Here is a 24,423-nt window from a genome sequence, read left to right on the forward strand (position 1 = left end):
TTTGTTAATTGTATAATAAATGAAAAGAAAACAGATAGAATACAAAAAGATTAGAAAGCTAGTTAGGTTTTTTTTTTTTTTAAAGAAAACAAGCAGCAAATGAATAGAGTGCAAGTCTAAAAGGAACAAGTGTTTTTATTTTTTTAAAGAATAGAATTAGGATAGTGAGTGCTAAAGTTAGAGGGTCAAATAAAGATGGAAGAGATGTGTTTTTAGCCGATTCTTGAAGATGGCTAAGGACTCGGCTGCTCGGATTGAGTTGGGCAGGCCATTCGACCAGCAGGGAACATTTCATTTAGAAGTCCATAAAAGTGACTTTGTGCTTCTTTGGAATGGCACAATCAAGCGACATTCACTTGCAGAACGCAAGCTTCTTGAGGGCGTATAAGCCTGCAGTAATGAATTTAGGTAAAGGGGTGCAGAGCCAGTGGTGGTTTTGTAGGCAAACATCAATGCCTTGAATTTAATGCAAGCAGCTATTGGTAGCCAGTGCAAATTGATAAACAGAGGTGTGACGTGCATTCTTTTCGGCTCATTAAAAATTAATCTTGCTGCCGCGTTCTGGATTAATTGTAAAGGTTTGACAGAACTTGCTGGAAGACCTGCCAAGACAGCATTACAATAGTCCAGTTGTGCAGCATGTTCTGAAAAAAAGAGCCTGATCTTCTTGATGTTTAATAAAGCAAATCTGCAGGACCGATATGTTTTATATATATGTGTGTGTATATATAAAGACAGTGGTAGATGTAAACATGGTACAATGTTAGACTGCAATTATGCATGACAGTTGATGTAAAACAAGGGTAGGGCTGAGATGGGCTTGGGACATCCCTAATGTAAACAAACGACAAAACACAATTGAAAATAAAAACACAATTAACTTAAAATATAAGATATTATTATTATTATTATTATAGTATATATTATAAATAATACAAATAATGTTTAAATCTTTAGTTATTTGAGATTTAGTCTTTATTTACTAGCAACAATATTTGTGTATATTATCATGTCTTTGAAATGATCTGAACTGATGGGAGCTGCTCATGATGAGTGAAACATTCAGCTGTTGTTTTCATCACGCAGTCATTAATAAAACACTGACGAGTGCAAGTCATTATTTATTTATTAACCTCAAAACCTGATGCATAAAAATAACCAAACATTCACTACAAAAATAACAGAGTGCAGCAGAAACCAGTAAACCTGATTAGTGAGCGTCAGTGACAGAAGCAAACGACGCTGGAGTCTCGTGACCAATCAAATCACCAGGATAAAGAAACTCCAGGAAAGTCAAACCCATGAAACATGACTGGTGTGCTTCATCATCATCATCATATTTATGTAAACATGCTGATCTACAGATGAACTATCATCATAATAATCTTGTCAGGAAGCTGATGAAGACGTCACTGACACGCACTTTAAATGTCTTCAAAAAGCACAAGAAACATTCATCCAGACCATCACGATTTCCCTTTTCACTCAGGCAACCAATTAAACCATCATCATCAGTCATGTGAGATTTTTAGGGCTGATTCACACAGAATGTTTTCATTCCACTGTGCTGCCTTTCCATTGTTTTGTGCTTGTGTTTGACCGTTTTTTCAGCATCTCATACATGAAACAGTTCTAAAATTGCATTGCTCAACTTTTAAAAGGCCTTGCATGTTTTCCCATTCCACTGCAGTGTCTCGTGTTTTTCAGCACTAACTCTTTCTGTGTGAATGGCCCCTTACACCTGCTGATCATGTGTGCCTGTGTGAAGGATCATGGGTAATTCACCAGCGGCTCTTTTCAGGTTTCATGTTCCGAGAAACAACAAGAACAAACATCTATTATTTATATCAGGTGTTATTTAATGCCAGCATCACACACACACACTGTAATGGTTTTTTATTCTGAGCTAATCATATTTTAATTGTTGAACACACAAACACACACTCCCACACTTATGAAAATAAGCTGAGGTCATAAAATTCTATTGTTTTTACTTAAAGCCAATTAAAATGACTACAAACACTAAAAGAAAACATTTAGCATGTTAAGAACAAAAAGAACATAGTAAAGAACATTATAATAAAATTAAAAAATTATTTGAGGACTTTGATGAGGATGTCCATGAGTGAACGTTTGTCAGAGTAACTGGTTTGTTCAGTTTGTGCTGAACGTCTGAACTCAAGCAATCATCATTCACACAAACACATTCATGCATTCATAACAGACCAAACACACACACTCACAAGTGACCGCTCCAGCTGATCTCATAGCAAACGTACACACACATTTACACATACACCTGTGACCACAGCAGCTGACCTCACAGCACAGAACACACACATACAAGTGACTGCTGCAGCTGACCTCTGACCTTACAGCAAACACTCACTCTCACTCTAGTGTGTCCAGCTGCAGTTGGTCACAGTGCAGACTGAGAATGATGATGATAAAGACAATCAGATGGTCTGGTATCCGGCGTGTGTCCTCTTCCTGCCGATCAGATACGCGATGAGGATGATCAGCACCAGACCGGCCAGAGCTGCTCCCACTATGATGGGGATGAGCATGTTCTCCTGGTCCACACGACACTCCTCCGCTGCACACACACACACACAGTTTTTCAAATCAAACTGAAAAAATAAAATAAATACTGCATGCCAGTACAGAACAAACTCATACAATTTTAAAATAAATCAGGTCTCTCAAATGTTTTTACTTAATTAAACAGGCTGCAGCTCACACTCAACTGCAAAACAGGGGATGTGCAAGTTTAAATACTTTGAAATGTACAGCACTCAACTACTGAACTGAATCAAGCTTAAAGGGATACTCTACCTCAAAATGAACATTTTGTCATTAATCACTTAACCCCATGTCGTTACAAACCCATAAAAGCTTCCCTCGTCTTCGGAACACAATTTAAGATATTTTGGATGAAAACCTGGAGGCTTCAGACTGCATATGCTCTTCTGTATCTGCCGCGCCACAAGGATGCACTGTTTTATAAAAGAGCATACGCGGCATATGCTGATATGGAGAGACACAGAGGAGACTGTTGACAAAGGAATTGTTGAATAAAGTCGTAATTTTTGTTTTCTTCGATTACAAAAGGTGTTCCCGTCGCTTCATATAACCCAGATTGCACGTCTGAAGGCAGATGGAGTATTCTGACAACGACGTTCATACCTTTTATGGACCTTGACAATGTTATTTATTTGGCAGTCTCCAAGTCTCCCGGTTTTCATCCAAAATATCTTAAATTGTGTTCCGAAAAAGAACGAAGCTTTTACGGGTTTGGAACGACATGGGGGTTAGTGATTAATGACAAATTTTTCATTTTGGGGTGGAGTATCCCTTTATTAATCATAATTGCATATCGTGGCAACTCTTTTTCCATTTCCAAATTTAAGACTTCTTCAAATTACAATTAAGAATTTTGCTACACTACTTAGGACTTCACATCTAAAACAAATGTAAGACTTTTAAATATTTTGTAAGAACCTGCAGAAACCCTGTGATTGGTTAGTGATGTCATTCTATTTGATTTGAATTTGATTTCTGTTCAACATTAATGAATGAACACTTTCAAACACTTGTCTGTCTCCGCCCCAAACGCACATGATTGGTTGAACACACAGACCAATGTTGTGAGAGCGTCAGTGTCTTACCCTTCAAGAATCAGACAGAATGACTGACTGACAGTGACTCTAAACATGAAACAGACCAACTGAACATCCGATCACATGACCGCTGGCCAGTACCTGCAGCAAAGCGGTTTGCAGTGACGTTGAAAGGCTGCAGTTGCAGTCTGAAGGTGTTGATGGAGAAGGTGGGCACCACAGCAAGCATCTGCTCCGCACTGCACATGTACGAGCGGCCCACGCTGCACTGCAGGAAGTTCAGAGAGCCGTTTCCCTCCACAAACCTATCTACAGTAATCATATATAAAAATATAAATATAAAAAATTGAATGAGAAAAGATGCAAAAAAAAAAGTTAAAAAGAATTTAAACCAATCTGTAGCAAAACAAAGGTAAAAATGAATATTTAATGATTAACCAGAGAATTTTATTAACACCAATCATTATGATTCAGCTTTTTAATCTCAGATGGCTCAGCTGGGTGATTTGTTCAGTTTTTTGTAAATCAGTATGAATAAATGTCAACCATGGGCAAGAATCTGCAGGGCAAGTGTTCCCCCACTATTAATAAATATTAATTATTAAATTAGTTTTTTTGTGTAAGTGTTCACGCAGAGTTTCTCATGAGCCAGTGGGAATAAATCTACATTTAAATTCATAGAGACAAGACCTGATGTTTTACTTGTTTCCAAAATGAGGCGATGTGAACATTATGGAGTGCTTAACACTCTCACGCAGTCTATGTTTCATTAATGCTCGAAGCCGGAGGGCACTCCGCACAGAAAGCCCAAAAAAGAATCATGGAAGTAATAACTTATGGCCCTTTTCTCAAATCGCACCCTAATCCCTCATGGTTATCCACACTTTTGTGAGGTAATACCACTTTGACTGTTGGGTAGAAGTATGATGTGGGGGCACCCTTCTGAACGCTAAAATGGGAGACCCTACGGTCTCATGGACTAAACAGACATGCGCACGTGGCAGCCATTGTAAGGTCTCAAGCCCGCGAAAGCACCAGATGTGTGCCAGTTGGGCCGATGATGTGCCAGGAAATCCCTAATATGGACAAAGAATCCAGCTATGGACTTAGCTAAGCTGAATAAAAACCAGAAATGTTTTGATAAATAATGTATATGAATAATGTAGTGCTAAATTAAATTTCATTACAGTATTGACAATTTATTACAGTATAGAAACTATAAAAAAAATTTTTTTTTTACTTTATCCTGTCATAACACTGGAAAAAAGTGTTTATAGTATATAAACCAATTATAAAATTGTCATTAGGAAGATATACTGTAGGGAAGAAATTATAGAATACAAATTATTGGTTATTGTCCAGCAGTGTATTTGATTTCTTAAATCAATTAAAAGTAAGCGATAAGAAAATAAAACATATAATTTGGACAAAAAAGGTATTACTGTGCCCCTCTTATCATCAATCACAATCTTTACACTAAAAGAAAGAATGTGAAATGCTGTATATACACTACAAAATGTTGCTCTGATATGTTTGGCATTTCCATGGAAGTTACCATCAACTGTTTGTTTTTTTTCTTTTTTGGGTGAACTATCCCTTTAAATTTTGAAAAGCGAATTTAAGACATTTGAATGCTTTTTAAGGATCTATGGACATCCTGTTACTGGAGCACATCTCTATCTGTACCTCAGATATTAATTTAATAGATTTAAATGACTGTTCTAATAATCCTACAGACTAGTGAACTGAAAACGTACCTGTCATGTCAGGCCAGAAGGCAGAGACATTCACAGCGCTCAGATAAAACTTCTGTGTGGTCAGGTTCTGCAGCAACACACAAAACATTATTATATTATGATTACAAGACATTCAGACACACACACACACACACACACACACAAACACACACCAGTGTGAAGGTGAAGGTGAGGTTGGTGAGATCCTCAGACAGCACCAGCGTGGCCCTGGGGACCCCACATGACCCCGAGGCTGTAGTTCTGTTGGGCTGCAGGTTCATGACCTCACTGACGGTCTGTGGAGGATCAGATCAAATGTCAGTGGCGGTCAAACACGTAACATCAGCAAGCAGTGACCGTGAGCATTTGTCACCTTGTTCAGAGACTTTGAGTGGTGCGTAATGTTGAGCTGCAGCCCCATGAGCGCCAACAGACATGCAGTGCCATTGCCGTTGGTGATGGTGTAGTTTCCACGCTCCGGTGCGGGCGGTGGGACGGGTGACGGGGCAACGGTGGTTCTGGGTGATGGAGTCGGAGCAGTGGTCGTAACCGTCTGGTCAGCACTGCAAACACTCTCTACACAAAAAAACCCCACATCAAATATATTCAAACAGAGCTTTATACAACACAGATTCAAAGCAGATTCACAGTGATAAATAGGAAAATAACAGTGTTAATGTTGCAAAATTCATCAATTATGAAACTAATTCCATTTCAGCTGTAAAGCAGCTCTACAGAAGACAATAGTGTCATTATTCAGATCAATTTAGTTAAGTGACAGTGTCACAAACTAACTAATGCAACACATAACTAACAGCTCTGGAGCACATTTACATAAGAGACACCCATGACATTTAATCAAACCCACGACCTTTAATCACACGCATGACCTTGGCAACTTGATCCCTCTTTATCCGTGTTACTTTAGTATTATTTATATACTATTAGGGGTGGGTGATCTGACGATTTTATAATGTGATCTATCTTGAAGACATCTACAATCTACTTTTCAAGTAAATCGAAGAGATTATGATCTTTCATGTTCTCGTAATAATGTTAAAACTAGTTTCAGTTTTAGTGTGCACACTCTGATACCGATATAAACACGAACAAGCAAAGTATACTTGGTGTTTCAGCCATGAGCATAAACTCTCAAATATACACAAAAAAATGTCAAAATGTCTATTCTCGTGAATATTTACATAAAGACTGTCAGTTATGTCTTAATTTAACATAAAAAACTGGGAAAGAAATGAGACGTGTGTCAGTATATTAGATCTGTGCAAATCTGTCTTAAAGAGATAGCAGCCTAATAAACCTACGGCTGTCTGTCATTAATGTTAATCAAACAACAAAAGAAAATCACTGCTCTTGACTGAATCACTTTATAACTTCAATAAGAATCAATGTATAATTCATGCAGGGTTTTAAAGTTTAACAGATTTTAATGACCATTTTGACAACTGATTGTTTAATGCAATACTGTGTTTTTTAAACTGTGCAAATAGGTAAGTCATAGGCTTGTTCCACTCTGGATATTCTCGATAGTACATGTCAAAATTAGGATGATCATGATTCAGATGTTTTTAGAAGAGTACCAACCCCTATATACTACTATCTTATTTATTAATTAATATTGTGAATTAGCGTGCGCACAAACACACACACATATATATACATAAAATGACATGTAAAATCAGAACATAATGTCTATTGTTATCAACGGTCACGTTATGAAAAGTATATATATATATATATGTGTGTGTGTGTGTGTGTGTGTGTGTGTGTGTGTGTTGAATTAGCTTTTATTTTCATATTTTCAGTTTTCATTTCAATTTCTGTTTAAGTTCTAGTCATTTTGTTATGTGCTTTTGTCATTTACATATTTTCCCCTCCTTTATTTATTGTTATTTAACTTCAGTTTTAGTCATTTTAGTAGTTCAACTTTTATTTCAAGTAGTTGCCAAGGCAAAATTTCTATTTTTTTTTCCTCTTCAGGTTTTTCATCTAATAATTATATTTTGTTTTAGCTGAATTTCAATTAACAAAGTGTTTTTTTTTTTTAATAGTTTTATATAAAAATAACAAAACCGTCCTTTATTTATTTACTTTTTAAATGATGCACATTTTTGCAGACTCTGAGGGTGTGTAAACTTTTGCAATCAGCTGCTGCTTAGATCTATTAGAGCAAGTTTATTTTCCCACATGAGTCAGGTGCTCCATTCACTGTGGCTCTGAGCATCAGATTACCCAGCAGCCCCCATTAGCAACCACAAATGAATGAAAGACCTATTTAGAGTTCAGTCTGATTCAAGAATGAACAATAAATTCAATAACCTGTTCAACCCGTTCACTGAAAAGAACCATTCCAAAAGTATGATTCATTTGCATGTAGGAGGATACTGTGTATGCTGGGCAACCAACATTTGATGTGGGATTAACAAGAACAAGTAAAATGATACTTAATTCATTGTAAAGAAGGTCACATGCTACCATCATGTACCGTTTGTGCTGAGGTTTGCTCTGTTCATGAATGCCTCCATGCGAACATCTGAGAAGGTGATGTTGACCTCGGTGCTCAGACTGACGGACATGGAGCTCAGACACCTGTAAGTGCTATTCAGCCTCGCAGAGATCTCTGACACGTTTGTCATCACCGACACAATTCCTGCAAGAAAACCTGTGAGCAGACACTCATCCACCACAACGACCTTTGTGTGTGTGTGTGTGAGAGAGAGATTCACTTGAGCTGGAGGATTGTGGAAAGGTTGCGGTGTCACTGAGATTGTACTGCAGGCTCATGTTGGCCACCCGGTACAGCAATCCGTCGCTGGAGAACATGAGAGCCAGAGTGTGACCTGCACCGAACATCACAACGAGCTCTGGAGGAACATCACCGCCACCGCAGGAACTGCTGCTGCCCACTGCTGCTGAGGACGGTAGCGCAAACCGTGCCACACTCTAACAGAGGAAAAACACATACATGCAGTTTTCATTTGATAAATGAAGAGTGTGGTGAAAAATGTTCACTGACAACCTTTCCATGACTAAGACAAAACAATGATGAGACAACACTGAAATCATTAATCAGAGCTTCCCTCTTAAAAGGATACATTTTCTGCCCAGAGTTACTCTTACTTACTCTTCCTAACCTAGCAACCATGGAATCATTGGAATGAATTATCAGGAATTTCACTGCTTGAGCTTTTGAGTTTTACCGGTTTTTTTTTTTTTTTTAATTTTTTATAATGTATGGAGTCTGTTATTTATATAATAATTTAAGTCAGGAAACTAGACTAGTGTAAATAAATATAATAATATCTCAAATGATGACAATCATAATGAGTAATCACAATTATAAAATTATTTCGAAAGTTTTCATTGACTAAAATTAGAACACTCCTTGACTATATATATTAGAGGTCATCGGATACTGGATTTTACTGATACGATAACTAAGTAGGACCACACTGGCCGATAACCATTAATCAAATTTATTACAAAATATAAATAAATAAATAAATAATAAATCTAATAAGTATTAAATATTATTTATACACGTTTCATTAATGTTAGTTCATAGTTCATTCACTAATATTAACAGATGCAAATTTAATATTACATTACTAAATGTTGAAATTATCTAATTAAAAATAAAATATGCCAGTCACACACTGGACAAAATGCAGAGTGTCGCATCTAGAACAACACCCTATATATATTAGCATAAAAAAAGCAAATGTACGATTTTTATTTTGGCCCTAGCATGTAGTCGTTCCACTCAAGTCAGACAGCAAACGTGCAAAAATTAAAAACTTTTTTTTAATAATGTCTACCAGGTCCATTTTGTGATGCAAAATATAATTACAGGGTCACAAATAAGCATATTTCCGTTTCCTTTTCTTTACATACTTAAGTAATGACGTGACATGTAGGCCAAGTATAACCCATACTTAGAGTTTGTGCTTTGCATTTAAACTATCCAAGTGCCCACACACAGCAGTGAGTAGTGAACACACACACACCATGAACACACACTCAAAGCAGTGGGTGGAAATGAGCGCTGTACATTCACTCTGATATGGCATGCAATAAACATAGGGCCGAAACTTATTTCAAAACTTTTATAATAAAATAAATAAATAAATAAATATATAAGGTGCGTCAAAAATTGTGTGTATGTTTTTGTTTGTGGTGCGTGTCTGCATGTGTGTGTATGTGTGTGTGGTACCGTTCCATTGGTGGTGTTGTAGGAGATGCTGAAGTTGGCGCTGAGTTCTGCTTTAATGCAGGTGGAGTTTCCATCAGTCACCTCAAACGTCACAGCATGAGCCGCAAACACACACCCTGAAACACAACCATCATCACCATCATCATCACTGGATGTGAATGAGTCATGACCCTCAGTGTCCACTAGAGAGCGCTGTCACACTGCCGTCTGCTGAACTGTCTGTGGTTCATCAAAGTTCACATCAGATCACAATCGCAGCACCTTAACACACTGCATTCATGCTGAACCAGAAACATTTCACACTGATATCGAAGCTCCCATTGATACTGGAGTGTCTGCTGCTGCCCATGATTCACTTCTACAACACAGAAGATCTCGTGGACTTCAGGAGAAACCCCTCAGCAGTCCCCCCACTGACCATCCTGAACAGCATTGTGGCAGCCGTAGAGTCATTCAGGTTTCTGGGCTCTACCATCTCTCAGGACCTGGACTGAGACACTCACATTGAAAAAAGCCCAGCAGAGACTGTACTTCCTTTGTCAACTGAAGAAGTTCAATCTGCCACAGGTGCAGATGACACAGTTTTACTCAGCTGTTATTAACTCGGTTCTGGGCACTATTATAACTGTCTGGTTTGGGTCAGCCAGGAAATCAGATATAAGAAGACTGTAACAGACTGTTAGGACAGCTGAGAGGATAACTGGTGTTCACCTGCCCAACCTTCAGGACTTGTACATCTCCAGAACGAATACAGATACTTATTATGTAAATACTTATTTTTATTTATACAGTTGTATATACAGTATATTATACACACATCTGTACTAGGGATATGCCAGTATCAAATTTTCCTGTTGGATTAATTGCTAATGTTTTATCACGGTATACGGTATTATTAATTGAAATTTAGTTTTAAAAAAGTGGTCATAATACAGTATAACAGGTTTAATAACTTTTTTCTTATAACAAAAATAACCGAACATTTAAATACAATAAAGCAATACAGAAAAATATATAAAGTTAAAAGGTTTACACAGATTAAAGTGACAAAGTGACATACAACCAACTATGGTGACCCGTGATACTCAGAATTGGTGCTCTGCTTTTAACCCATCCAAAGTGCACACACACAGCAGTGAACACACACACCGTGAACACACACCCAGAGCAGTGGGCAGCCATTTATGCTGCGGTGCCCGGGGAGCAGTTGGGGTTCGGTGCCTTGCTCAAAGGCACCTCAGTCATGGTATTGCCGGCCCGAGACTCGAACCCACAACCGTAGGGCTAGAAGTCAAACTCTCTAACTATTAGGCCACGACTTCCCCTTAAGTTCAAATGAACTATAAATACCCAATGTTATCACTTTACAATTCGACCTCATTAGTTAACCTTAGTTAATGCATTAACATTCACAATGAGCAATAGCTACATTTGCTACAGAAGTTATTAATCTTTGTTAAAAAAATACAAGTCTTAGTTCATGTTAGCTCATTAAATAAAACAGTTGCAACTTTTGATTTTAACAACGTGTTATTAAATATTGGAATACCTAAGATTAATGAATGAACAATAAAGAATCAAAACACTTTCAAACAATATCTAGGGCATGTTGTATGAAAATAAATAGCCTATTAAGTCTAATTATTAAAGTATTTGGCGCTGTGATGAACACCATAGCAAATCCACAAATCTGAATGGCAATTTAAATCTACTAAAATACATTTTAGAAAGTAGCGCAGCTGCTTTATTTATGGGGTTTCCAGGGTAAAGGCTGCATTTTCTGCAGTTTAGTGCCATCTGCTGTCAGAGAGAGAATCTGCTTTCATTCAGCGTGTCTCTCACATGTTCCACCATGTGCTTTTCATGCGTGCTTGTTTACATCAGAGCGCACACGCATATTTCAAGCAGCATACAGCGGTGTTGTGCATTGTGACCAGTTGATTGGAATAGTATTCTTAAAATGCATCCCAAATTCTGAATAATTTGTAATATATAATTATTCACGGTATTTAGAAGTGCCCACGATAACAATATCGTGCATATTCATTACCGTGATATATCGCATTACCGAATACCGGTACATGTCTAATCTGTACATAAACCATCTGATCTAGATGTATATTGCTTTATTGCTTTTAATTTATTTTTATTTTTCTTAATCTTATTTAAAGGTTCTTTCTATTATCTTGTGTTATATATGCAAGTATGTAACCAGAGCTCCTGGAAACCACAACAAACTCCTTGTGTGGTTGTGCACACTTGGCAAATAGAGTTCATTCTGATTCTAAACCAGATCTGACATTAAACAAACATTCACAGGGATCTTTGATCCAACCAATCACACCAGTGTCATAATTCTCACGTAGTCTCTTGAATATTTTTATATTTCCAAAATATAATAATAATATGGATTACACAAACCTATTAGCACATGATTTCCTGCTTTAAAAAAAGGAACATTCCATAAAATTGTGACACACAGAAAGTGACATCATTTGAACATGACTGATAGGAAAAACAGGTAATCTCACAATAATCTCATTCTATTTCACAATTTCTATACTGATCAAAGTGTATTTAACACTGTTATTGTAAGAAAAATCCCATTCATTCTTGAATGAATCAGCTGTTTGAACAAATCAGTTGAATGAATGACTCAATGATTCACTCATTAAGACAGTGACTTGCTGCCACCTACTGGAGGTTTGGTTTCATGTTTAAAAGTATCATTGTATTTAGCTGATACTGATTTCATTTGAATAGTAACAACCCTACAGTGTAGGGCCCTGTGCGCAGCAACCCCAGATATGCGGTTTTGTTACTGAATGACGCATGCATTGTTTTCAGAGTACATGAACACATCATGAACATAATCTCTAAAACTACTCTGAGAGTCTTTTGAGAAAAACTATAGTCATATCATATACAAACAGAAACTTAAAGGTCTTCACAGCAACCTGTCAAAATAGTTAAATCAAGTTAAACCAAAAAAAGATTGGTTTAACTTGAAGAAACTGTGACAGCAATATATTACTGAATGTAATGAGTACTACTACTAATAAAATTACTACTACTTCTAATATTATTAAAGGGGTCCTATTATGCTCTTTTACAAGGTCTTGTTTTGGGGGTGTACTAGAACAGGCTCTCATACTAGGTTGTTCAAAAAACATTATTTTTCACATATTTTACATTATTACAACACCTCTCTCCCCAGTCTGGCATGAATGGCTGGAATAGTTCCTGTATCAACTGAAGGCCTGCCTCCTGAAATACGAAATGCGCTGTGATTGGTTAGCTGGGCCAGTGCGTGTTGTGATAGGCAGCACTCGGCGCCTGGTTGGGAAATGTCCTGCCCCTTACTTTAGCAGCCTGCTGTGAGCGTCAGTGTAAATATTGTGTCAAAATCAAATCTTTTTTTTTTTGTGATCAACTTTTTAACAGGGAAGGGGGGAGCAACAGACATACCATCAACAATTCACAATCTGAAAGAGACGAAGAAAAAAAAAACAACAACAAAAAAAAACATTTTCATTCCTTTACATACTCCAAAATGTCAGAAGAAAAACATTGCCATGCACCAATAGTCCCAGGCCTAGATCTGTTCATTCGTGCCAATGTACATTTACAAGCCACTATCCCAAGGAGGCTATGTACCCAAAATTAAACCACACACGTACTGAGTAAACCAATTTTTAAAAACAGCAAACAACGCAGCTCTAAAACCAACAAACAAAAACATCATCTTTAATCAACATATAAAAAAACAAAAATCGTCATTAAGAAGACATAAACCTTTCTGTTTTTTTCTAATTGTGTAAATTGGCGGGTTTTCGTGTTGGCATGAGCAGACAAAAAAAAATATATACAGAATCCTCGTATTGCACACTTCGTCATTTCCCACAATATTTGAGGGTCTACATCACAAGATATATTAATTTTGAGAAACTCCTTTATATGATCTTTTAGCGAATTAATGAATTTCTGATTGTTTAGTAATGATGTGTTAAGACGCCACTTAGGGGCCTTGGTCTTAATGTTGGAAAGGTGAACATTACATAACACTGCAGAGTATAACATAACACTGATCAGACAATAAAACTGGTAATATAGAGATGGAAGTGTTAGATAAAATTAGAGATGGGCTGAGAAATATAAAATCTATCCTAGAGAAAGTCTTATGTCTATTAGAAAAAAAAGTAAAGTCCTTAGATGTAGTATTCTGGATTCTCCAAAGATCAATTACATTAAGTTCCGTGATAAATTTATTCAATAACTTAGAGTATGGGTTAGCTGTAGTTTCAGGGTGAGATTTATCTAGTGCAGGATTTAAGACAGCATTAAAATCACTAAAGGACAATCAACCTGCTCAAGTAATATATTGGAAATATTTGTGAAAAATGCACTCTCTGCCTCATTCGGACAGTAAATGGAGACCAATGCTAACCTGTCATTATGTATTTTACAGCACATGAAAACAAATCTACCCTCATCATCATTCCCGGTATGTTCAATAGTTAAATGTAACCTCCTATTGACAAAGATAAGCACCCCTTAATTTTATTACGAGCACAAGAGAAGGCTGCCAGTTTGTAATACTTGTTTTGAAAACGTGCCACATCACACTGTTTTAAATGGGTTTCTTGTATCAGGGGACAGGAAATCGATTTACGGTGCAAATACTCTAATATATGGGTACACTTAATAGGAGAATTTAGGCCATTCACATTCAGTGGTAAGATATTCAGAACCTGCATTGTGTGCTCGCAATGTCAAGATTATGTCTACCTGAAGAGAAATAAAAGCAATGCCATACTGCCAGTGACTTGTAAACGTTAGTATGTATCCTTGATACCAATCCACCTCAATGCATAATCCTTTTAAAAGAAAAGCATGATAAATAAAAGAATTGATGTCTGTTGAAGGGCATAGAAAAAAACAAGAAAAAGGAACGACAAACAACTATGTACAATATCCAAAGCAGACTGCACATTACCGAGAGTGTAGGTCTGCATGAACAAAAGAAACACGTTGATACGTGACCAGTCCACTTCAACACAAGACATGCCTCCAAAAGGCCCACTTAGCCAAAAGCTTAGAGATTGAACCTGCTCTCCATTAGCCCGAAAAATAGTAATAGTAAATAAAAATAAATAAAATAAATTATTATTATTTACCAGTCAGCGGACGAGCGTACAGGACAGGGGCAAGATTCCAAAAATAAATTAACAAGTGACCATGGCCACCTTGTTATTGTCCTCTTCAGGGCAGTTAGGATCCCCACAGAGCTCATCTTGTTGAGCTGAAAGGATGGAGATGGTAGCCGGTGCCCTCCCACTGCTTTGTAACGCTGCAGAATACGTCTTTTGTGACAGTGAAGTAACAAAATCCTCCTCCTTTTGAGAAGAGTCAAACATCACCTGCTCACCTTTGTGCAGTAGTTTAATTACCACCGGATATGTGAGGAAGGGCTGGAGACCGAGGGCTGTCATCTTTTTCAAGACTGGATTAAAGCTCTTTCTCTTGGTAGTTGTGGCTGGACTAAAGTCGGGAAAAAATAGTAGCATGACATTGTCCTGCGTATATTTCACCGGATACGCCTGCCGAGCACCTTTCAGGACAATGTCACAGCCTTTCAGTGAAGGGATCCACTTGGAAAGATTTGCTCTGAGGAACCCAGCTGCATCAGAGCCCTCCGCCCCTTCTGCCAACCCCACCAGTCGTACGTTATTTCTCCTGCTCATATCTTCAATGTCCGTCATTTTTTCGGTGAGTTGTTTCAGCTGATTTCTTAAGTTTGTTACTGTCCTCCTATCTTCACGTGCGGCTGCTTGAACAGAATCGACCCGGTCCCGTGTCTGTTTTGCTGCGTTGGCTAGCTTTTCAACTTCTGCTTTTTACAGAATTATTGGTCATTTGTATATCCAAATGTAGATCGCGGAGTCCAGAGTCTATTGCTTCTCTTACAGTCGAAGCCTCAACCGAATCGAGGGCACTTTGTTGCTCTTTGAGCGCTAGCTTGATACCATTAGCTATAGCAACGTCCAGATCCTCTCTGGAATTGGTGAAATCTTTGAATTTTTTCTTTATTGGCGATTGCTCAATTTCTCTTTGCCGAACGTCCTTGACTGCTGGGGTACTCATAGTGGGCTAGGTAAAGAGTAGTTCACAATTTACTGACACGAAATATACAATTTCTGACAAAGTGAGCAGAGTGAAGGACTATGCTTGCATTGCTGCCGAAGGGTCACGTGATCTCCAAAATCAAATCAATTTGAGCGTGATTTAAACCCGGATGATTGTAACCACTCTAAGCTCGTCTGCCTTGGGAAAGCTAGTGTGTCTCCGAAATAATGATAACACTCATTGCCTTCTCTAGTGGAGCTCAACCAGGTCTCGTCCCATTCATCGATCTTTGTGATATCACAAATCCCGGAAAATATTTGTTGTAGTCCAAACGAGTCGTTCGTTGTAGTTTTTGAAAAGTGATTTCTGTTAAATAAAATATCTACTTTTGAATTGGACTTTGAGCTTTGTAACTCTGAAGATCTTTTTTATGCTCAAACAGCAACATTACAGACTAACTAAAGTTGAAAAAGTGAAAAAGCGAAAAAGCATAATAGCATCCCTTTAAAACATTAAGGAATATTTACCAGATAAATTATTTACCCGAAAATTTTACAGATAATACAGTATTTCTGAAGAAAAGAAAATAGAAATAAGATAATCTTTTATAAAAATCAATTAATTAGAGATGCTTTTGATTATTAATATTTAATGAAACAATTAAAATGTAATCCAGAGAATTAATGGAAAACACAGAATTTGGTAAAAATAAAACTGAATTTGAGAGGGAAAAAAGTACTTCATAGGGCCTTAAATATTAAATTTTTGTTAAACTGTTAATAAATTGCTGTTAAAATATGTAAGTTTCATGACTCAGTTAACAATTAATTAGACATGGTTTTTGATTAATAAAATTTCAATTAACCAATAAAACAGTCTTAAAAACAACAACAACAAAAAAAAACAATCCAGAATTTTTTTTTTTTTTACTGAAAAACCAAATTTGAGAAAAAACAAAAAACAAAACAAAACTGAATTTAGGACCCTATCTACAGTGTCTAATTATTTTAACTGAATTTATTGATAAAAATTAAGAATTTGAGAATTTGAACATGAAAGATGACTAACATTTAATAAGGTTAAGAAAAAAAATTGTCCTAGAAATAAAATTAAGAGGGAAAATTTACCAAATATGCAAATTAAAGTAAGACCTGATAGAAGTAACCTTTTGACTCGAAAAAGTGCATGACCGATTTACTAGTCCAAAGGACAAGCACGTCAAGGCTTAATGTCGAGCCCTGTATTTATATAATTTCTCACTTCTGGGTGATGTTTTTGCTGTAAATACTCGTCTAACTGTGAAGTGTCTTGTAAAAACCCAGCATGACTAAAGGAGTTTGTGAAATTATTAAGTGTCTGACCACACATACTCTCTCTTTCTCTCTCTCACACACACCACATGTCGGGTTTCCATGTTTTATGGGGAAATTCTATAGGCATAATGGTTTTTATACTGTACAAACTGTATTTTCTATCCCATTACCTTAAACCTACCCATCACACAAAGCTTTCTGCATTTTTAGTTTTTCAAAAAAGATCATTCTGTATGATTTATAAGCTTGTTTCCTCATGGGGACCAAAAGATGCCCCCAAAAGGTAAACATTTACTGGTATTACTATACGTATGGGGACATCACACACACACAAACAAACACACATCAAGACACACACACACACACACACACACACACACACACACACCACACACACAATAACAAACTCTCTCTCTCTCTCTCTCACACACACACACACACACACACACACACACACACACACACACACACACACACACACACACTATCTCTGACTATTAAGTGAAAAATAAACAACTAAAAACAGAGTTACTGGCATTATGAGCTCAATCACAAACATTACAGCATGGAATCACCTGATTCTACTATATGATGATCATCTGAAGGAGCATCAGTTTGATTCACAGAAGCTGAGGAGATCTCACACGGTTCCTTGTGAATCACGTGTATGATGATGAACATCTGCAGCCAACTCAACAACATCATGACAGCTTCTTACATCTACATGAGCACTAGTGTTTACTGCAGTGCACTATATTCACGTGATGACTGAGTGAGGTACAGATTAATAATCTTATCTCAGTGTCACTGCTGCTTGTGTTCTAGGGTTGTGGCAATAGATGATAGTATTGTGTATCGACTATAGCAGATGTCTTTGTTGATAGTCAAGGCGATATTAGGCTAATTCTCCTATTAATGTATTTACTAATTTCCACGCCCCAAAACGTGATGCTGAACGAAACGAACTGTGATTTGTTGTTTGACATGTCTGTCAAATGGCCTCATGGGTGGGCCTTGGCCAAAGAAAGCGGCCATGGATTCCAGACCTTCAGCCATCAGTCTGAAGGTCTGGCTATGCGAGACTACTGTTTGCGTAGCTTGTCAGTGAACTACGACTCTGTGTAATAAATGCTGCTCCATCTAAAAGCACGTGAAAATACCTCATTTAATAACATTTTTACTCCAAACTCAGTTCATAATGTCAGTCGAGTGTTTGAAATAAATAATTCTGTGAGATGATGTGGCTTCTTACACAGAATAAGGCACGCAACATATTTCATAGTATTTTAAGCAGTGATAAATGTCGATTAGCATTGCATTATTATATACTTTATTATAATAAAAATTATAATAAGACAAACTTAGATAAACCATATATTGATGTAGTCGTGTGTTTATTAGTCATGGTGAATTAATGAAAGCAGTTAAATTTTCTGTTTATTTAGCATCCGCTATCATTTCCTGGGTTTCTCCTGTGAGGCGTATTTGGAGTTTCAGCGCGAGAGCGCCCTCTGGCCTTCGGATGGAGATTTACTGCTGATCACAGAACCATGCTTCACTGAAAGATATGCATGACAATCGCAGCTTCTGCCTAATCACGATTTAATTTGGATTAATCATGCAGCCCTACAGAGAGTCTCTCTCTTGTCTCCACCCACCCATACACTATAATATTGTGTATCGGCGATGTTACAGGCTGGCGATATCACAATTTGAAAAATTACCATATCGTCCAGTTGTGTTCAGCTCAAAAATGGTGTTGATGTGAGCGGCTCCTGCATGACATGAGACTGATCACAACCTGCCAAATGTGAATAGTGAGAAGAACTGCAGAGGAGGTTTGAGCATGAGGTCAAGGCGTGCCTGGTGAGCATGGTTTAGACGCTGTAAATAACCACTGCACACACTGCTTGTGCACTTTTTCAGTAGCATTGTTTTTTTTTTTTGGCACATATATGATATATTCAGACTAATAGGGCTCGATATTGATTCAGTTGTCTCGTTTTGATTCGATTTCGATTCACAAGCTCTCGATTCGATTCGATTCTCTTTTTATTACATTCAGTGAATATAGTTTTAATACAAATCCTACTGATATTTCTAAAAAATTAACAGTAAACATTATTTTACAAATGGTGAATTTATAAAAAGAAATTAAGAGCCACAGGCCTGTATTTCAAACCTTTCATTTTTTTGTATAGGGTCCTTTTTTTAACAATAATAGGGCCATATAAAATGTTCTTCTAAATTTTTACCGGTAATCAGATTAATGCATAAAACTATTTAATTTATTTTATTCAAATGAAAAACCCTTTTTGTCTTTAATCACTTACACCCATGTCGTTTCAAACCTGTAAAAGCTCCGTTCATCTTCAGAACACAATTTAAGATATTTTGGATGAAAACTGGGAGCCCCGTGACTGTCCCATAGACTGCCAAGTAAATAACTCCATAAAAGGTATGAAAGTCGTCGTCAGAATACTCCATCTGCCATCAGACGTGCAATCTGTACACTTTTTGTAAGCGAATTAAACAAAAATAACGACTTTATTAAACTATTCCTTTGTAAACAGTCTCCTCTGTGTCACTCTATATCAACGTATGCTGCATATGCTCTTCTGTATCATCCGCACCACAAAGATGTGCTGTTTTCTTTCAAATCAAAGCTAAATACACATAGAAACAGCACATCTTTGTGGCGCGGATGATACAGAAGAGCATATGCAGCATACGGTGATATGGAGAGACACAGAGGAGACTGTTTACAAAGGAATTGTTGAATAAAGTCGTTATTTTTGTTTTCAGCACCAAGTCACATTACATCTACAGACAGGGGCGTCGACTACAGAATTTAAGACCACCTGTTGCCAGTCGTCCTCACAACGGCAACTAACTGCACCTGTTTCCTAATATGTAGGCCTGTTAAATTAAATAACAAATTAACATTAAAAAAAAAATCACAAGCATGACATTTCTGAATAAAATTTATGCACCTTAATTATACTTAATATATTTGAAAAAAAAATATGATGAGGAAATACAGTGCCTTGAATAGGCTATCTTTGTACATTTACTGTAGACAAGACGTCACCATTTTGATGTCCAAATCAATTTAAGTATACATAAAAAGACATGTTAAATGCAAGTAATGGTTCTACTTTCATATTTCAAATAAGTTTGGTGAAAATAAAATGTCAAAATAGGGGGGAAATAACATTCCAAAGTGAAAAATGTAATTCAGTATAATGGTCCGGACTCTGATTTTACCATTACATCTTTAAATAAACATATAAAATACCAAGTTAAAAAAATACATTGGTTGTCTTACCATTTTCAAGTAAGTGTTGGCTGTGTTATATTAAAAGGACTATGTCTAATTGTGTTTTTAAAGTTATGAAATAACCAGGGGACTTTTGTCAACAGAAACAAGAAGCCATTCTGAAATCATATACAAATATGCTAGTGATAGTGATTTGACAGTCTGTGACATCATCAGATGGCACCCTGAAGACCATGTGGTGCTGCAGAAAAGTTAATTTATTGCTCTTAAATATCTGATTATTCCAACTGGTCATAGTGTGGTCTGAAGTTACAAAAACACGTCAATCAGTGAAATACCAAAAAACATTTTATTATTTGATTTTTTTTAAAATTAGTAGATGTTGTAAATAATTGTGATTAACTTTACTGGTCAAGTTCACTGTTTGAAATAGGTGGCCAGTTGATTGCCTGCAATATAAGCTGAAGCAAAAGTTTCATCATTCAGGGTAATGCTTTTGTCATTCAGTGTAATGCAAATTCTATGTTACACCACTCATCCATTACACTGAATGACAGTATCACCGTTAAAATAACAATTTTAGCATCTTATTATGAATTGGGAATGCTTAACATTGACAAATATGTGTTAAACGTAATAAATATACATTTTTTGTATGCAGTTTTGTACTGATTAATTTGTGTTATTGATTAATTGTAGATGCCCACAAACACAGAGATCTGCTAGGCACTGTAAAAAGCCAAAAAGCTAATAAAGTAAGTGCGGAACAAGTAGCTTAGGTGGCATGCACTCTTAAAGCCCATTCACACCAAGAACAACAACTATAAAAGATAACTATAAAAGTAACTAAGTTAGCCTTTATTACCAATGAACGATAGCACTGCTTGATCTAAGAATGCACTGCAGGTCCATCATGTGCCACTTTAAATGCTCGAGCTCTAGTGGAGTGGATTCTGATTGGCTTTCAATGCTTTTACCATTCATAGCTGTAATAAATAAATAAATAAATAAATAAATAAATAAAAATAAGAAAAATCACTCTGAGATTCCAACAATATAATTTCTCTGTGCAGTTATCTTTAGTTGTGCTGTGGAATCTGCTATTCTTTTACAGTAACAGTATGTCACAAGTTCAAGAGAGGTCACTGAGGGGATACTCCACCCAAAATACTCATCCTGATAATGACATTTATTTTGTCAAACCTAAGTATGTTTAGAATAGAATAGAAAGTATTAATAAATATGGCTGCAAACAGCAATTTTTGAGGCAGAACTAGTCAGAAACAAAGAGACAAGCTAAGCAAGCATGGCAGGGAAGCATCAGAACAGTAAAATAAAATGCTTATTATATTTCAACATCTGCTTCTGCAGTCATTTACTCAGGAATATTATTAAAACTAATTTAATGACAGACTAATATTAAAAACATTTTAGTTATGGGAACAATGGCAATATTATCTCTCTTTTTGGCAAATTGTCATTCAGTGTAACAAATATATTTATTTAAAAATGAAACCATATACTTATTCTGACCTGTACTTATTAAAATACAAACAGACAAATACAGACCGTGGCAGCGCAGAGCGAGAAACAGAGGACAAGGTGTGTGTTTATCGATAGATTGTTATAATATCTGCATCTGTGCAGTTCTTTGTCATAAATACAGTTTACAAAATGTCACGGGGAGCAATCGGTTTCCCATCTACTGTAAAGTTTTCCTCATTACATCACAGCTGTTTTCTCCAAAGAAAATAAAACTTAATTAATCGTTTATATCGTTTATAAAACGATCATGTTGCTATTTTCATTTGAAAATTTAACTTTGAAAAAAGCTTAGAAAAAGCTTTGTAGACATGCAAACAGTAAAATTTTGTGTTTGTACAGTAAACAGGTGTGTAGAGATATATGTGTGTGAGAGAGAGAGGTGGGGGGGGGGGGGGGGGCTTGTATTAGGTTTATTCATTACTCAAATGCTATACCCATCAGTGCACTACAGCGGAATACTGCAATAAGTTTAGTATACCACCCTACCCTATTAGACAAAAAAATATTGATTTATTATTATCCTCTCATTGGGGGCTGAGCCCCCCCTAAAAGGAAAATCGTCCCTGGTGCTACTGATAGCCTGTCAGATACTAGCAGTTATAATAGGTCACAAACATATTTTTATAGGCTAACATATATGAGACATTAAAGATACAAAAAAGAAAAAAAAAGAAAAACATACCTAATGCAGAAAAGCCACGTCTTTTCCCGATTTGCTTTCTTTCACTATCTCTTCTCTTCTATATGTTCTCTATGTGCAGCAAAGAGAGATCTGAGAATCTATTTCTCCTTCCGTAGCCTACTTCATCTTTAAGTTTCTCAAGAGCAATCACACATTTCACAAGATCCACTTCAGCTCAGCTGTCACAAGCGAGGGTGAATCTTATGGCTTGTGTAACGTTACATGCTTAAACTGAATACTGCATCACACGCCACACTCAAGGCCATCGCTTCAGATCGCCTGTCCAATTCAACCAGAAATGACTCAGTCCACCACATTTTTATTAGCGGGTTTATATTATATACATATATATATATATATATATATACATATATATATATATATATATATATATATATATATATATATATATATATATAACTTGTTAACTTGCTAAAGCGAGAAAATAACGAAAAGAGAGTACTCTCATGTCCTCTCAATTTGAGAATCATGAGTCGCGACTCGCGAGGATATTGGACTTAACGTAAAAAATTAATTTAGCCCTAAACGTAATTATTCTATCTACTATAGTACTAATAAAATGAGAAAATGTTAATTATTTTTTAATTTTTATTTTATTCATAGTTCAGAAAAAATCATTATTGGCTCTCACTAATCACTGATCACTTTGGTACATTAAGAAGGTATAAATATCAAATATTAATAAAAAAATAAAAAATAAATAAAATAAAAAACCGGGCAGCGGGCCAAATGAGCCGCCCTGCCACCAGGAATGCTCCCAGTGCTCCCGATGGCCAGTCCGGTCCAGATGATGTATAATGATAACTTTGACTGAGTTATAATGACTTACCCATCAGAAGAGTCCAGCAGACACCTGCAGCGAAACACCGTTTGACCATCATGCCTCAGTCTGTACGTTACTGACGTCCGTCAGAAAAAGCGTCAAACTCCGAGCGCTGAACACTAACTTACGTGTTAAAGCCTGCGTACTGAAGACGATCAGCGCGTATCTGTGCGTTTATATGAGTGTGTGTCTGTCAGTCATAAATGGTGCTACGACGTTTATTCAGTGTCTGGCAGCAGAGTCACTGTGTCATGAGGCAGAATGTTCCAGTCATGTGATTGTGAGCGTTTTAGCCCCGCCCACACCAGTCACGTGAGGGAGAACTGCGTATCACTTTATAACACAGACAGGACTGCATTCACTATAACTGTTTATTGGCAGTATAAACTGTTAAATAGTTCTTAATTAAATGCTAATTTTAAAATATATTTTAGTATAAGCGTTATTTATTAACAATGCTGTCAAAGCTACAGGAATACAGATGTCACTTTAGACAGTTTAAAATCATAACTACCTCCAGATGTATAATTTCACAATCCATTAAAACATTTTATAATATTAATAAGTCATGTTTAATGTTATTAACAGCATAGAACATACATTAAATTGAATAATGTATGTTCATATATAATTTATGTAAAATAGTCTACAGCTGATTGCTTGCTGTTAATTAAAAAAACTCAAGAAATTATATTAAAATCATTCTATAATCAAATAATTTATTAAAATGTAATTGTAGAATTTAATCATTTTATTTTATAAAATATAATTTATTAAAAATCTATTATGCATTTTATAATTTATTTCTACAAATTCTACAGTAAAATTAGATACAGTTAGGATTTTAAACTTTCTAAAGTGACATCTATACAGTATGCATGTAGTCAAACCTAGTACTTGCAAAACCAAAGTAATGGGTTCGATTCTCAGGGAATGTATGAACTAGTAAAATGTATATCTATAATCCAGTCTAAGTCACTTTAAATAAAAGCATCTGCCATATGCATGAATGTACATCTGGGACAAGAGGAAGTCGTGGTTTGACC

At 36.3% G+C, this 24,423-nt stretch overlaps 1 protein-coding gene across 1 annotated transcript; it reads right to left on the reverse strand.

The window, feature by feature from the left end:
- Positions 1 to 1,525: 1,525 nt before the first annotated feature.
- Positions 1,526 to 23,664, reverse strand: lamp1a (lysosomal associated membrane protein 1a). The gene is made up of 9 exons (XM_019111736.2): positions 23,384 to 23,664; positions 9,588 to 9,703; positions 8,101 to 8,317; positions 7,860 to 8,024; positions 5,730 to 5,932; positions 5,530 to 5,652; positions 5,378 to 5,444; positions 3,762 to 3,929; positions 1,526 to 2,596 (listed from the first exon to the last, which is right to left on the reverse strand). The coding sequence occupies exons 1-9, from the start codon at positions 23,433 to 23,435 to the stop codon at positions 2,457 to 2,459; spliced, it is 1,251 nt and encodes a 416-aa protein (XP_018967281.1). The 5' UTR covers positions 23,436 to 23,664; the 3' UTR covers positions 1,526 to 2,456.
- Between the last annotated feature and the right edge of the window lie 759 nt (positions 23,665 to 24,423).

The sequence above is a fragment of the Cyprinus carpio genome, chromosome A1 (assembly GCF_018340385.1).
Source record: "Cyprinus carpio isolate SPL01 chromosome A1, ASM1834038v1, whole genome shotgun sequence".
In the NCBI taxonomy this organism is placed as follows: domain Eukaryota; kingdom Metazoa; phylum Chordata; class Actinopteri; order Cypriniformes; family Cyprinidae; genus Cyprinus; species Cyprinus carpio.